Raw genomic sequence first — 17,500 nt, forward strand, 5'->3', positions numbered from 1 at the left:
CTTTCTCTTACTGTTATATCTCTCCTCTTCCTCCCTGCAGCCCACATCTCTCTCTTTCTCTTACTGTTATATCTCATATCTCTCCTCTTCCTTCCTGCTGCCCACATCTCTCTCTTTCTCTTACTGTTATATCTCTCCTCTTCCTCCCTGCAGCCCACATCTCTCTCTTTCTCTTACTGTTATATCTCTTCTCCTCCTCCCTGCTGCCCACATCTATCTCTTTCTCTTACTGTTATATCTCTCCTCTTCCTCCCTACTGCCCACATCTCTATCTTTCTCTTACTGTTATATCTCTCCTCTTCCTCCATGCAGCCCACATCTCTCTCTTTCTCTTACTGTTATATCTCTCCTCTTCCTCCCTACTGCCCACATCTCTCTCTTTCTCTTACTGTTATATCTCTCCTCTTCCTCCCTGTGGCTCATATCAATTCATTTTAAAGGGTTTTATTAGCATGGGAAACATATGTTTACATTGTGAAAGCCACTGAAATAGATTTTTAAAAAGCAAAGTAAAATGTTTCTCTCTTTCTCTTACTATCATCTCTGATGTCTCTCCTCTGTCTCTCTGGACCTTTCTCTCCTCTGTCTCTCTGGACCTGTCTCTCCTCTGTCTTTACTCTGTCTCTCTGGACCTGTCTCTCTGAGCCTGTCACTCCCCTGTCTCTCTGGACCAGTCTCTCTGGACCTGTCTCTCTGGACCTGTCTCTCTGGACCTGTCTCTCTGGACCTGTCTCTCCTCTGTCTCTCTGGACCTGCCTCTCCTCTGTCTCTCTGGACCTGTCTCTCTGGACCTGCCTCTCCTCTGTCTCTCTGGACCTGTCTCTCTGGACCTGTCTCTCTGGACTGTCTCTCTGGACCTGTCTCTCCTCTGTCTCTCTGGACCTGCCTCTCCTCTGTCTCTCTGGACCTGCCTTTCCTCTGTCTCTCTGGACCTGTCTCTCCTCTGTCTCTCTGGACCTGTCTCTCTGGACCTGTCTCTACACTCTTATAAAAAAATGTGCTATATAGTGTGGACCTGGTCCTAGATCAGTTCCTATACTCTGAGATGCTTTGTCCACTCTGACCCTCTCACTGTAAAGGATTCCCATCAGGCCTAGTGAGTTAGGAGCCTGTTTTCATCGGGGTCTGCTGTGTGCTGTTTCCCCTACAGGCTAGACAACAGGACATATTGCTACCACAGCACAGCACAGCATCCGCTCAGTAGCCGTTACAAACCTGGCACAGCAGCTCCACGTCTCTGTTTGTGTTGGTTCCCATGCAGTGAGACATTGATTGGCTTGTCATAATAAAACCATGTGACTAATCTCTCATTTATGATGGGGATCAATGGAGAGGCTGCCCAGGGACTAGTCTCAATCCATGATACATGATGCAGCCCAGGGACCAGTCTCAATCCATGATACATGATGCAGCCCAGGGACCAGTCTCAATCAATGATACATGATTCAGCCCAGGGACCAGTCTCAATCCATGATACATGATGCAGCCCAGGGACCAGTCTCAATCCATGATACATGATGCAGCCCAGGGACCAGTCTCAATCCATGATACATGATTCAGCCCAGGGACCAGTCTCAATCCATGATACATGATTCAGCCCAGGGACCAGTCTCAATCCATGATACATGATGCAGCCCAGGGACCAGTCTCAATCCATGATACATGATTCAGCCCAGGGACCAGCCTCAATCCATGATGCAGCCCAGGGACCAGCCTCAATCCATGATACATGATGCTGCCCAGGGACCAGCCTCAATCCATGATGCAGCCCAGGGACCAGTCTCAATCCATGATACATGATGCTGCCCAGGGACCAGCCTCAATCCATGATACACGATTCAGCCCAGGGACCAGCCTCAATCCATGATCCAACTGCCTTATGGATCATCAGGTCAGATGTTTTAGTTCTGACAACAGGTACACGGAACAGTGGACGCGTTTTTTAAATGTTAAATGTTACCTTTATTTAACTAGACAAGTCAGACAGAACGGTTAGACAGAATAACATACTGCGGAATCTAGAAATACATGATTTCCATGATTTAAGGGAAAGGGAGAGACAAACAGTAGTCAGTTTTTCAACTGAATGCATTAAACTGAAATGTGTTAACTGCCTTGTTGACTGAACAGTGGGTTAACTGCCTTGTTGACTGAACAGTGGGTTAACTGCCTTGTTGACTGAACAGTGGGTTAACTGCCTTGTTAACTGAACAGTGGGTTAACTACCTTGTTAATTGAACAGTGGGTTAACTGTCTTGTTAACTGAACAGTGGGTTAACTGCCTTGTTAACTGAACAGTGTGTTAACTGCCTTGTTAACTGAACAGTGGGTTAACTGTCTTGTTAACTGAACAGTGGGTTAACTGCCTTGTCAACTGAACAGTGGGTTAACTGCCTTGTTAACTGAACAGTGGGTTAACTGCCTTGTCAACTGAACAGTGGGTTAACTGCCTTGTTAACTGAACAGTGTGTTAACTGCCTTGTTAACTGAACAGTGGGTTAACTGTCTTGTTAACTGAACAGTGGGTTAACTGCCTTGTCAACTGAACAGTGGGTTAACTGCCTTGTCAACTGAACAGTGGGTTAACTGCCTTGTCAACTGAACAGTGGGTTAACTGCCTTGTTAACTGAACAGTGGGTTAACTGCCTTGTTAACTGAAATGTGTTAACTGCCTTGTTAACTGAACAGTGGGTTAACTGCCTTGTTGCCTGAACAGTGGGTTAACTGCCTTGTTAACTGAACAGTGGGTTAACTGCCTTGTTAACTGAAAAGTGGGTTAACTGCCTTGTTAACTGAACAGTGGGTTAACTGCCTTGTCAACTGAACAGTGGGTTAACTGCCTTGTTAACTGAACAGTGGGTTAACTGCCTTGTTAACTGAACAGTGGGTTAACTGCCTTGTTAACTGAACAGTGGGTTAACTGCCTTGTTAACTGAACAGTGGGTTAACTGGCTTGTTAACTGACCAGTGGGTTAATTGCCTTGTCAACTGAAAAGTGGGTTAACTGCCTTGTTAACTGAACAGTGGGTTAACTGCCTTGTTAACTGAACAGTGGGTTAACTGCCTTGTCAACTGAAAAGTGGGTTAACTGCCTTGTTAACTGAACAGTGGGTTAACTGCCTTGTTAACTGAACAGTGGGTTAACTGCCTTGTTAACTGAACAGTGGGTTAACTGCCTTGTTAACTGACTAGTGGGTTAACTGCCTTGTTAACTGAACAGTGGGTTAACTGTCTTGTTAACTGAACAGTGGGTTAACTGCCTTGTTAACTGAACAGTGGGTTAACTGCCTTGTTAACTGAACAGTGGGTTAACTGCCTTGTTAACTGAACAGTGGGTTAACTGCCTTGTTAACTGAACAGTGGGTTAACTGCCTTGTTAACTGAACAGTGGGTTAACTGGCTTGTCAACTGAAAAGTGGGTTAACTGCCTTGTTGACTGAATAGTGGGTTAACTGAATGGTTAACTGAACAGTGGGTTAACTGCCTTGTTAACTGAACAGTGGGTTAAGTGCCTTGTTCAGCGGCAGACCGACAGTTTTTTACCTTGACAGCTCGGGGATTCGATCCGGCAACCTTTCGGTTACTGGCCCAACGCTCTAACCACTTTATATTCCCAAAGCATGTTTAGGTATTTTTATTCTTCCTCATTACAAGACTAGGTCAGCCTCCCAAAGGGCTCTCTAATCCCTATATAGTGCACTATTTTGGACCAGAAGTAGTGGACTACATAGGAAATAGGGTGTCATTTGGGAGGCAGTTTAGGGTACTGGAGATGAGCCAGTATGTACTGTATATTATCAAATGGATAAATCAATAGGATAAAACACATCTGCTATACAGCTGACTTCCTGTTGGGGTTTGGGGAAATCATATATACATTCTATGAATTATACTTCAATTATATGAATTATACATACATTACATATAAATTAAATGAATTATACATACATTATATATAAATTATATGAATTATACATATATTATATGAATTATACATAAAGTATATATAAATTATATAAATTATATAAATTACACATCCATGATATATAATATGAATTATACATCCATTATATATAAATTATATATAGCATATGGATGTGTGTCTGAGTGTGTTAGCCCAGTTAGCATATGGATGTGTGTCTGAGTGTGTTAGCCCAGTTAGCATATGGATGTGTGTCTGAGTGTGTTAGCCCAGTTAGCATATGGATGTGTGTCTGAGTGTGTTAGCCCAGTTAGCATATGGATGTGTGTCTGAGTGTGTTAGCCCAGTTAGCATATGGATGTGTGTCTGAGTGTGTTAGCCCAGTTGGCATATGGATGTGTGTCTGAGTGTGTTAGCCCAGTTAGCATATGGATGTGTGTCTGAGTGTGTTAGCCCAGTTGGCATATGGATGTGTGTCTGAGTGTGTTAGCCCAGTTAGCATATGGATGTGTGTCTGAGTGTGTTAGCCCAGTTAGCATATGGATGTGTGTCTGAGTGTGTTAGCCCAGTTAGCATATGGATGTGTGTCTGAGTGTGTTAGCCCAGTTAGCATATGGATGTGTGTCTGAGTGTGTTAGCCCAGTTGGCATATGGATGTGTGTCTGAGTGTGTTAGCCCAGTTAGCATATGGATGTGTGTCTGAGTGTGTTAGCCCAGTTAGCATATTGATGTGTGTCTGAGTGTGTTAGCCCAGTTAGCATATGGATGGATGTGTGTCTGAGTGTGTTAGCCCAGTTAGCATATGGATGTGTGTTAGCCCAGTTAGCATATGGATGGATGTGTGTTTCTGTGTATGGAACAGGGCTAGCGGAGGAAGAGGAGGAGAGTGAGTGGCTGCTGCCAACATACTGACTCAACTCCAGCCACTTTAATAATGGAAAAATTGATGTAAAAAATGTATCACTAGCCACTTTAAACAATGCCACTTAATATAATGTTTACAAACCCTACATTACTCATCTCATATGTATATGTATATACTGTACTCTATACCATCTACTGCATCTTTATGTAATACATGTATCACTAGCCACTTTAAACAATGCCACTTTTATATGTTTACATACCCTACATTACTCATCTCATATGTATATACTGTACTCGATACCATCTACTGCATCTTGCCTATGCCATTCTGTACCATCACTCATTCATATATCTTTATGTACATATTCTTCATCGCTTTACACTTGTGTGTATAAGAGAGCGAGAAAGAGAGAGAGAGAGAGACAGAGAGAGAGACATAAAGAGAGAGAGACAGAGAGAGAGAGGGGTGTGTAAAGTGAGATGGAGTGAGAAGGGAAGAGTTGACTGAGTGGAGAATTGACTGAGTGGTAGCTGACTGAGTGGCAGCTCATATGGGTGGGGGAGAGAGGGGAAGGAGGGATGAGGAGGGAGGTTATGAAATGAGGTCAGTGAGAGGGAGGAGAGGAGGGAGAGAGAGAGGGAGTCTCCACAGGGATTGGTCAGTGTCAGTTCAAGGAGCGAGTGAGTTACTGCCCTTGTCTACTGCCCTTGTGAGTGTGTATGTGTGTGTGTGTGTGTGTGTGTGTGTGTGTGTGTGTGTGTGTGTGTGTGTATGTGCACGCTGCAAATACGTCTGTGTGTAGTCTCTCTCTGTGTGTGTGTGTGTGTGTGTGTGTGTGTGTGTGTGTGTGTGTGTGTGTGTGTGTGTGTGTGTGTCAGTTACACATACAGGTCAGTACATAAACACAACAAGTAGGTGGGAAAGGCGTTGTGCCGTGAGGTGTTGCTCCTCTCACCAGATTTTCTGTTCAATTCAATTAATCAATTACTCATTCAATTCACTAATCAATTCATCAATTACTCATTCAATTCACTAATCAATTTATCATAAAAAACATAAAAACACCAAATAATGCATGCAGAGCAGAATTAGGCCGATACCCACTAATTATCAAAATCCAGAAAAGAGCCGTTAAATTCTACAACCACCTAAAAGGAAGTGATTCACAAACCTTCCATAACAAAGCCGTCACCTACAGAGAGATGAACCTGGAGAAGAGTCCCATAAGCAAGCTGGTCCTGGGGCTCTGTTCACAAACACAAACACACCCTACAGAGCCCCAGGACAACAGCACAATTAGACCCAACCAAATCATGAGAAAACAAAAAGATAATTACTTGACACATTGGAAAGAATTAACAAAAAAACAGAGCAAACTAGAATGCTATTTGACCCTAAACAGAGAGTACACAGTTGCAGAATACCTGACCACTGTGACTGACCCAAACTTAAGGAAAGCTTTGACTATGTACAGACTCATGTGAGCATAGCCTTGCTATTGAGAAAGGCCGCCGTAGGCAGACATGGCTCTCAAGAGAAGACAGGCTATGTGCTCACTGCCCACAAAATGAGGTGGAAACTGAGCTGCATTTCCCAACCTCCTGCCAAATGTATGATTTGTGACCTGTTGCCACAAGAAAAGGGCAATCAGTGAAGAACAAACACCATTGTAAATGCAACTTATATTTATGTTCATTTATTTTCCCTTTTGTACTTTAACCATTTGTACATTGTTAAAACACTGTATATACACATAGTGCCTTTGTAATGTCTTCATTTTTTTGTAACTTCTGTGAGTGTAATGTTTACTGTTCATTTCGAGAATCTGTGGAAAGAACTGAAAACTGCTGTTCACAAATGCTCTCCATCCAACCTCACTGAGCTCGAGCTGTTTTGCAAGGAGGAATGGGAAAAAAATTCAGTCTCTCGATGTGCAAAACTGATAGAGACATACCCCAAGCGACTTACAGCTGTAATCGCAGCAAAAGGTGGCGCTACAAAGTATTAACTTAAGGGGGCTGAATAATTTTGCACGCCCACTTTTTCAGTTTTTGATTTGTTAAAAAAGTTTGAAATATCCAATAAATGTCGTTCCACTTCATGATTGTGTCCCACTTGTTGTTGATTCTTCACAAAAAAATACAGTTTTATATCTTTATGTTTGAAGCCTGAAATGTGGCAAAAGGTCGCAAAGTTCAAGGGGGCCGAATACTTTCGCAAGGCACTGTAATTTGGAGGTTTTGTAGACCGGAACAGACATTTTGCACAGCTAATTATCACTAGGCGGTGTTCAGAATGGATTTTATGTCCCAAATGGCAGCCTATTTAGTATACAGTCCACTGCTTTTGACCAGGGCCCATAGAGCTGTGTAAAGGGATCTGGGTACCATTTAGGACCAAGCCCAAGTCATGTATCACTACAAGAAACAGATTCATTTTGACTGTTTGTCTTTAGGCGCTGTAAGGAACACTTAACTGCAGTTAAATATAGAACTGCCTTTGGATGACAACTGAGCCACTCACCATCACCATCAGACTTTAAACCATCTCAATCTCATCTTCATCAGTAAAGTCATGAGTGGATGAATGATTGATCCGATTCCTAGTTGATTTCTGCAAGGATTCACTCACTGCTGGAATTACTGATGTCTCCTCCTCCTCAGTCCTTCATCCCTTTATCCTCATCCCTCCATCCCTCTATCCTCATCCCTCCATCCTCTCCTCATCCCTCTATCTTCTCCTCCTTATCCCTCTATCCTCTCCTCCTCATCCCTCTATCCTCTCTTCCTCATCCCTCCATCCCTCTATCCTCTCCTCCTCATCCCCCATCCCTCTATCATCTCCTCCTCATCCCTCCATCCTCTCCTCCTCCTCAGCCCTTCATCCCTTTATCCTCATCCCTCTATCCTCTCCTCCTCAACCCTCTATCCTCTCCTCCTCATCCCTCTATCCTCTCCTCCTCATCCCTCTATCCTCTCCTCCTCATCCCTAAATCCTCTCCTCCTCATCCCTCCATCCTCTCCTCCTCATCCCTCTATCCTCTCCTCCTCATCCCTCTATCCTCTCATCCTCATCCCTCTATCCTTTCCTCCTCATCCCTCTATCCTCTCCTCCTCATCCCTCTATCCTCTCCTCCTCATCCCTATATCCTCTCCTCCTCATCCCTCTATCCTTTCCTCCTCATCCCTTTATGCTCTCCTCCTCGTCCCTCCATCCCTCTATCCTCTCCTCCTCATCCCTATATCCTCTCCTCCTCGTCCCCTTTATCCTCTCCTCCTCATCCCTCCGTCCCTCTATCCTCTCCTCCTCGTCCCTCCATCCCTCTATCCTTTTCTCAATCCCTCTATCCTCTCCTCCTCATCCCTCCATCCCTCTATCCTTTTCTCAATCCCTCTATCCTCTCCTCCTCGTCCCTCCATCCCTCTATCCTTTCCTCAATCCCTCAATCCCTCTATCCTCTCCTCCTCGTCCCTCCATCCCTCTATCCTTTCCTCAATCCCTCTATCCTCTCCTCCTCATCCCTCCATCCCTCTATCCTTTTCTCAATCCCTCTATCCTCTCCTCCTCGTCCCTCCATCCCTCTATCCTCTCCTCCTCATCCCTCCATCCCTCTATCCTCTCCTCTCCTCCATCACAAAATGAGTGATATTTTTCACCTTTCTGGTTCCTGAGGATAATGAAGTGATATTAATTGAATATAGTGACAGATCGGCTGTGAGTTTTAACCTTTAAAGAAACCACAGTCTGAGTCTCTCCACACACACACACACACACACACACACACACACACACACACACACACACACACACATACACACACACACACACTCTGGCTCGCTGCTCAGATGAATCCATCTGCTGTCTTATTCAATGGTTTGAATGTTATTAGAGAGAATGACTTCAGCGGTGATTAAGAGCCTGTGTGTGTGTGTGTGTGTGTGTGTGTGTGTGTGTGTCTGTGTGTGTGTGTCTGTGTCTGTGTCTGTGTCTGTGTCTGTGTCTGTGTCTGTGTCTGTGTGTGTGTGTGTGTGTGTGTGTGTGTGTGTGTGTGTGTGTGTGTTTATTACTACAGACACTAACCAGGTTTCCATCCAACCTTTTTCTGTGGGTAAAGTACATGTTGGATAAAAACCATCAGTACAGGCCTGATGAAAACAGCACATTTATCTGTCAACTTTACAAAAGTCAAAACAAGACAAAATACGCTACACAAAGTGGGATGTTTCTGTGACAGTAATATTAATTATGTGAGAAAACGAAGCAGAAACACCTTTCTGGGTAAATATTGACATAATACCCGTATTGAAGTAAACCCTGGAGTAACGTGATGACATGGTGTTTGGTCGTCCCACTACGACTCAGATTAAATAAGTGATGACATGGTGTTTGGTCGTCCCACTACGACTCAGATTAAATAAGTGATGACATGGTGTTTGGTCGTCCCACTACGACTCAGATTAAATAAGTGATGACATGGTGTTTGGTCGTCCCACTACGACTCTGATTAAATAAGTGATGACATGGTGTTTGGTCGTCCCACTACGACTCAGATTAAATACGTGATGACATGGTGTTTGGTCGTCCCACTACGACTCAGATGAAATAAGTGATGACATGGTGTTTGGTCGTCCCACTACGACTCAGATGAAATAAGTGATGACATGGTGTTTGGTCGTCCCACTACGACTCAGATTAAATACGTGATGACATGGTGTTTGGTCGTCCCACTACGACTCAGATGAAATAAGTGATGACATGGTGTTTGGTCGTCCCACTACGACTCAGATGAAATAAGTGATGACATGCTGTTTGGTCGTCCCACTACGACTCAGATTAAATAAGTGATGACATGCTGTTTGGTCGTCCCACTACGACTCAGATTAAATAAGTGATGACATGGTGTTTGGTCGTCCCACTACGACTCAGATTAAATAAGTGATGACATGGTGTTTGGTCGTCCCACTACGACTCAGATTAAATAAGTGATGACATGGTGTTTGGTCGTCCCACTACGACTCAGATTAAATAAGTGATGACATGGTGTTTGGTCGTCCCACTACGACTCAGATTAAATAAGTGATGACATGGTGTTTGGTCGTCCCACTACGACTCAGATTAAATAAGTGATGACATGGTGTTTGGTCGTCCCACTACGACTCAGATTAAATAAGTGATGACATGGTGTTTGGTCGTCCCACTACGACTCAGATTAAATAAGTGATGACATGGTGTTTGGTCGTCCCACTACGACTCAGATTAAATAAGTGATGACATGCTGTTTGGTCGTCCCACTACGACTCAGATTAAATAAGTGATGACATGGTGTTTGGTCGTCCCACTACGACTCAGATTAAATAAGTGATGACATGGTGTTTGGTCGTCCCACTACGACTCAGATTAAATAAGTGATGACATGGTGTTTGGTCGTCCCACTACGACTCAGATTAAATAAGTGATGACATGGTGTTTGGTCGTCCCACTACGACTCAGATTAAATAAGTGATGACATGGTGTTTGGTCGTCCCACTACGACTCAGATTAAATACGTGATGACATGGTGTTTGGTCGTCCCACTACGACTCAGATTAAATAAGTGATGACATGGTGTTTGGTCGTCCCACTACGACTCAGGAAACCATGCAGTTTATTAGGCTACAGATGAAATAAGTGATGATGAACTTCACAGGGAGGTCAAAGTGCAGTGATGAACTTGATGCTCCTTTCCAATAAATATAGAGGCTCATTCTGGTGACATGATGATCGATGCTTGACAAATAAAAATAATCTCTTTTGTCCATAATAATCTCATCATGTAGGATATACCCTGGACTCCCCAATGGCGTGGTGGTCTAAGGCACTGCATCTCAGTGCAAGAGGCGTCACTACAGTCCCTGGTTTGAATCCAGGCCAGAATCACATCCGGCCCTGCCCAGTTACATAAAGGTTAAATATAATAAACCCGCACTAAATGTTAGTGACAAAAGGTGAAAATGCGATGGAAACCCATTTATTCGAACCGTGTTAGTTATTTTGATGTGCGCTACGTCATCACACACAGACTTCAATCACAACGACTCAATTGGATGGAAAATGTGAGGATTCTATTTATGAGGATTCTATTTATGAGGATTCTATTTATGAGGATTCTATTTATGAGGATTCTATTTATGAGGATTCTATTTATGAGGATTCTATTTGTGAGGATTCTATTTATGAGGATTCTATTTGTGAGGATTCTATTTGTGAGGATTCTATTTATGAGGATTCTATTTATGAGGATTCTATTTATGAGGATTCTATTTGTGAGGATTCTATTTATGAGGATTCTATTTATGAGGATTCTATTTGTGAGGATTCTATTTATGAGGATTCTATTTATGAGGATTCTATTTGTGAGGATTCTATTTATGAGGATTCTATTTATGAGGATTCTATTTGTGAGGATTCTATTTATGAGGATTCTATTTATGAGGATTCTATTTGTGAGGATTCTATTTGTGAGGATTCTATTTGTGAGGATTCTATTTATGAGGATTCTATTTATGAGGATTCTATTTATGAGGATTCTAGAATATTGACGTGAAAATTCTGTCGACAACTGGATGGTAAATCTTGCTGTTGTTTTTCAGTTATCTCCACCACTACGGCTCTGCTTTATCCCTCTTTTAACTCGGTCCCCAGATCAGCGTTAGGCTGGGTTTAGACATGGAGTACTGTGCAGAGAGATTAGGCATGGAGGGTCTTAGAACAGTGTCAATACATGATGAGTAGAGATGTCTTACACTATTATTGGAGTATGACATGTACAGTACTTTGTTTCTGGTTGTAATCTAGCTGACACATGGAGAACTTGGGGTAAATCTCTCTGTATCTGTCACACACACTTACTCTCTCTCTCTCTCTCTCTCACTCTCCTTTTTTGTCTTTTCTACCTCTCCTCTCCTCCTCTTCCCTCTCTCTCTCTCTCTCTCTCTTCTTCCTTCTCTCTCTTCTTCCCTCTCTCTCTCCTACTCTCTCTCTTCTTCCCTCTCTCTCTCTTTCTTCCCTTTCTCTCTCCCTCTTCTTCCCTCTCTCTCTCTCTCTCTCTCTCTCCTACTCTCTCTCTCTTCTTCCCTCTCTCTCCATCTCTCCTCCTCTCTGTCTCTTCTTCCCTCTCTCTCTCTCTCTCTTCTTCCCTCTCTCTCTCTCTCTCCTACTCTCTCTCTCTTCTTCCCTCTCTCTCCTCCTCTCGCTCTCTCTTCTCCTTTCTCTCTCTCTTCTTCCCTCTCTCTCTTCTTCCCTCTCTCTCCATCTCTCCTCTTCTCTGTCTCTTCTACCCTTTCTCTTCTCCCCCTCTCTCTCTCTCTCTCTCTCTCTCTCTCTCTTTCTCTCTCTCTCTCTCCCTCTCTCTCTCTCTCTCTCTCCAGTCCAACCCCTTTCAGATCAAGGCTGCTCTTCTGCACTGAATGTCTCTCTGTCTGCCTGACTGTCTGTTAAAATAAAAGCAATACTGTAGGATAGTTGTGTTGTTACATTTAGTCAGGATTAAATTGGCAACGGAGTCGGACTGGTCTGACTTCCACAATCTGAATGGCAATAAGCAACCTGTCCCTAAACTAACTCCACTAAATAGATCAAGATTATGTAGATGTACCAAACAACATGTTCCCAATGGCCCCGTTCCGCCACTGGTACCCCACATCTCAAGTCACCCTGCTCACCCCTCTCCCCCTTCTCTCCTCCTTCCAGGCTCCGACTACTCCCCCCCACCGCTGCCGGTGGTGGCGCCCAGTCTGAACGATACCAGCGTTGCAGATGGAGGAGGCGGCGTGGGTGGCGTCACAGCCCTGGGTGGAAGTGGAGGTGGGCGCGGGCCCCTGGAGGCCGTGGTCGGAGGGGCGGTGGTGGGGCTAGCGGCAGAGCACATCCCCAGCGGCCCCGGGGCGGCCCTCACCTGGCAGGCGGCCATCGAGGCGGCGCGGCAGGCCAAGCAGATGGGGAACGCGGGCGCACCCATCTGCACAGCCAGCTCCACACAGAGGAAGAGGCAGCACTACACCAACAAGCCCAAGAAACCCATCAACACAGCCCCAACCAGACCTCCCAGAGCCCTGCTCTGCCTCACCCTCAAGAACCCCATCCGCAGAGCATGCATCAGCATCGTGGAGTGGAAGTATCCTTTATTATATATAGTGGTGTCAACTGGTTTATTATATATAGTGATGGTGTGAACTGGTTTATTATATATAGTGATGGTGTCAACTGGTTTATTATATATAGTGATGGTGTGAACTGGTTTATTATATATAGTGATGGTGTGAGCTGGTTTATTATATATAGTGATGGTGTGAACTGGTTTATTATATATAGTGATGGTGTGAACTGGTTTATTATATATAGTGATGGTGTGAACTGGTTTATTATATATAGTGATGGTGTGAACTGGTTTATTATATATAGTGATGGTGTGAACTGGTTTATTATATATAGTGGTGTGAACTGGTTTATTATATATAGTGGTGTGAACTGGTTTATTATATATAGTGATGGTGTGAACTGGTTTATTATATATAGTGATGGTGTGAACTGGTTTATTATATATAGTGATGGTGTGAACTGGTGTATTATATATAGTGATGGTGTGAACTGGTTTATTATATATAGTGATGGTGTGAACTGGTTTATTATATATAGTGATGGTGTGAACTGGTTTATTATATATAGTGATGGTGTGAACTGGTTTATTATATATAGTGATGGTGTGAACTGGTTTATTATATATAGTGATGGTGTGAACTGGTTTATTATATATAGTGATGGTGTGAACTGGTTTATTATATATAGTGATGGTGTGAACTGGTTTATTATATATAGTGATGGTGTGAACTGGTTTATTATATATAGTGGTGGTGTGAACTGGTTTATTATATATAGTGATGGTGTGAACTGGTTTATTATATATAGTGATGGTGTGAACTGGTTTATTATATATAGTGATGGTGTGAACTGGTTTATTATATATAGTGATGGTGTGAACTGGTTTATTATATATAGTGATGGTGTGAACTGGTTTATTATATATAGTGATGGTGTGAACTGGTTTATTATATATAGTGATGGTGTGAACTGGTTTATTATATATAGTGATGGTGTGAACTGGTTTATTATATATAGTGATGGTGTGAACTGGTTTATTATATATAGTGGTGGTGTGAACTGGTTTATTATATATAGTGATGGTGTGAACTGGTTTATTATATATAGTGATGGTGTGAACTGGTTTATTATATATAGTGATGGTGTGAACTGGTTTATTATATATAGTGATGGTGTGAACTGGTTTATTATATATAGTGATGGTGTGAACTGGTTTGATTGACTACTCTACACCACTGCTAAACCAATAGGATACATTTTTATTGTTTATAAGTAATAAATGGAATTGATATATTTTAGGAACTCAGTCGGGCCTCCACCCCTGTCAAAATGTTTAGAATTGTGAACAGTGTGAACAGCGTGAACAGGGTGAACAGGGCAAACAGCGTGAACAGCGTGAACAGGGTGAACAGCGTGAACAGGGTGAATAGCGTGAACAGCGTGAACAGTTTGGGGTTGTATGGGTTGAAGGGTGGGTGTTTGTTACTAAATTACATTATGCATCCGGACCTTTGGCAACAAGGACATGTGTGTTTCCCGGACCTTCTCAGAAAGTGATAGAACACCCTGTTACATGCTGTATTATCACAGCTTTGCATCAGAATACCTGTATACTTTACCCACACACAGAGAGTTGGCTAGTTATGGTGGAGTTGGCTAGATATGGTTGAGTTGGCTAGATATGGTGGAGTTGGCTAGATATGGTGGAGTTGGCTAGATATGGTGGAGTTGGCTAGATATGGTGGAGTTGGCTAGATACGTGGAGTTGGCTAGATATGGTGGAGTTGGCTAGATACGTTGAGTTGGCTAGATATGGCTGAGTTGGCTAGATACGTTGAGTTGGCTAGATATGGTGGAGTTGGCTAGATATGGTTGAGTTGGCTAGATACGTTGAGTTGGCTAGATACGTTGAGTTGGCTAGATATGGTTGAGTTGGCTAGATACGTGGAGTTGGCTAGATATGGTTGAGTTGGCTAGATACGTGGAGTTGGCTAGATATGGTTGAGTTGGCTAGATACGTTGAGTTGGCTAGATACGTTGAGTTGGCTAGATACGTTAAGTTGGCTAGATACGTTGAGTTGGCTAGATATGGTGGAGTTGGCTAGATACGTTGAGTTGGCTAGATACGTTGAGTTGGCTAGATACGTGGAGTTGGCTAGATACGTTGAGTTGGCTAGATACGTTGAGTTGGCTAGATACGTTGAGTTGGCTAGATACGTTAAGTTGGCTAGATACGTTGAGTTGGCTAGATATGGTGGAGTTGGCTAGATACGTTGAGTTGGCTAGATACGTTGAGTTGGCTAGATACGTGGAGTTGGCTAGATACGTTGAGTTGGCTAGATACGTTGAGTTGGCTAGATACGGTTGAGTTGGCTAGATATGGTTGAGTTGGCTAGATACGTTGAGTTGGCTAGATATGGTGGAGTTGGCTAGATACGTTGAGTTGGCTAGATACGGTTGAGTTGGCTAGATACGTGGAGTTGGCTAGATACGTTGAGTTGGCTAGAAACGGTTGAGTTGTGAATCAGGGATCACATACTAAAATGTACTGTATGCACTCTTTTTTTTGCTTTGGAGTTGCTTGGCTATATTAAATAAAATATAAAGAATCTTCTAACAGGGATGTTATGATACACTATTTAAAACCTTTTGGTCTAGACATGCCGCTAGCGCCCCACCTCGACCACATCCGGTGAGAATTCAAAATACAAAAATTGTAATATTAAACATACATGAAAATACAAGTGTCATACAGCATTTAAAAGCTTACCTTCCTGTTAATCTAGCTGCTTTGTCAGATTTAAAAAAGGCTTTACGGTGAAAGCAGACCATGCGATTATCTGAGGACAGTGCCCAACATAAAAAACATAAAAAACATCTTCCAAACCGGCAGAGGCCTCCCAAAAGTCAGAAATAGCGATAAAATATATCACTTACCTTTGAAGATCTTCCTCTGTTGGCAATCCCAAGGGTCCCAGCTACACAACAAATAGTTGCATTGTTCGATACAGTCCTTCTTTATATGCCCAAAAAAGTCTGTTTAGTTGGTGCGCCTGATTCAGGTGTCCACCTGTTCCACTCGTTCAAAATGCATACAAAGGAATCCCAAAAGTTACCAATAAACTTTATCCAAACAAGTCAAACAATGTTTCTAATCAACCCTCAGGTACCCTAATATGTAAATAAACGCTAACATTTAAGATGGAAAATAGTGTGTTCAATTCCGGATGAGTGCGTGCCCTCATCCACGCGTGCCACAAGACTACAGTCAAAATGAGAGCCAACTTGAAAAACTACAAATTCTAGGTCATTTTTCAGAAAACAAGCCTGAAACCCTTTCTAAAGACTGTTGACATCTAGTGGAAGCCATAGGAACTGCAATCTGGGAGGATTTCCTTTGATTTTCCCATAGACAAGCATTCCAATGGGTGGTCACCTCAAAAAAAAATGGAATGGATTCTCCTCGGATTTTTGCCTGCCATATCAGTTCTGTTATACTCACAGACATTATTTATGTATTTATTTCACCCCTTTTTTTGTCCTCAATTTCATGGTATCCAATTGGTAGTAGTTACAGTCTTGTCTCATCGCTGCAACTCCCTTACGGACTCGGGAGAGGCGAAGGTCAAGAGCCATGCATCCTCCAAAACACAACCCAACCAAGCCGCACTGCTTCTTGACTCAATGACCATCCAACCCAACCAAGCCGCACTGCTTCTTGACACAATGCCCATCCAACCCGGAAGCCAGCCGCACTAATGTGTCGGAGGAAACACCGTACACCTGGCGACCATGTCAGCGTACACTGCGTCCGGCCCGCCACAGGAGTCGCTAGTGCGCGATGAGACAAGGATATCCCTGCCGGCCAAACCCTCCCTAACCCGGACGACGCTGAGCCATTTGACTCACAGACATTATTTAAACAGTTTTAGAAACGTCACAGTGTTTTCTATCCAATACTACCAATTATATGCATATCCTAGCTTCTGGGCCTGAGTAACAGGTAGTTTACTGGGCACGTCAGTCATCCAAACTTCCGAATACTGCCCCCTATCCCTAAGAAGATCTAATGGCTGTTCTAGACACATCAAAACAATTGTCATTAGTGAATTCTAGAGTGCTCATGTTAACATATGATCTGTACTGTAGGTTGAGCTATTTTAATGAGAGGCATTGATTGGTTAACATTATGTGTGTGTGAGGTTCTGTGATGTTGTCTGTCAGCCAGCGGTTAAGCCAAGGGTAACTGGACAGACTCTGATCTACGTGTGTGTGTGTGTGTGTAAGTTAAGGACTGTGTGTGTTTTTGTGTATGCGCGAGCGAGCGTGCATGTGAGTATGCCTACGTTCATCCGTTCATGTGCGTGTGTGTGTGTTGGTGTGTGTGTGTGTGCGTGCGTGAGCATGCATATGTGTGTGTGTGTGTGTGTGTGTGTTTGTGTGTGTCTGTGTGTGTGTCTGTGTGTGTCTGTGTGTGTGTGTGTGTCCCTATCATCGTGCCTAGCATGCAGGTGGAGGGGAGGGAGAATGGAGGAGGGGGAGAGGTGGAATGGAGGTAGGAGGGGAAGAGGAGG

At 43.3% G+C, this 17,500-nt stretch overlaps 1 protein-coding gene across 6 annotated transcripts in view; it reads left to right on the forward strand.

Annotated features, from left to right (window-relative positions):
* Positions 1-17,500, forward strand: part of cacna1c (calcium voltage-gated channel subunit alpha1 C) — a 537,514-nt gene that overhangs the window by 108,274 nt on the left and 411,740 nt on the right. For all 6 annotated transcript variants that reach the window (XM_090201229.1, XM_090201230.1, XM_090201236.1 and 3 more), the window contains exon 2: positions 12,519-12,942. In XM_090201229.1, coding sequence (XP_090057355.1) covers positions 12,519-12,942 — 424 coding nt within the window. The remainder of the gene's footprint in view (positions 1-12,518; positions 12,943-17,500) is intronic.

This window comes from Oncorhynchus mykiss, chromosome 15 (genome assembly GCF_057628025.1).
Source record: "Oncorhynchus mykiss isolate SJ-2025 chromosome 15, ASM5762802v1, whole genome shotgun sequence".
In the NCBI taxonomy this organism is placed as follows: Eukaryota; Metazoa; Chordata; class Actinopteri; order Salmoniformes; family Salmonidae; genus Oncorhynchus; species Oncorhynchus mykiss.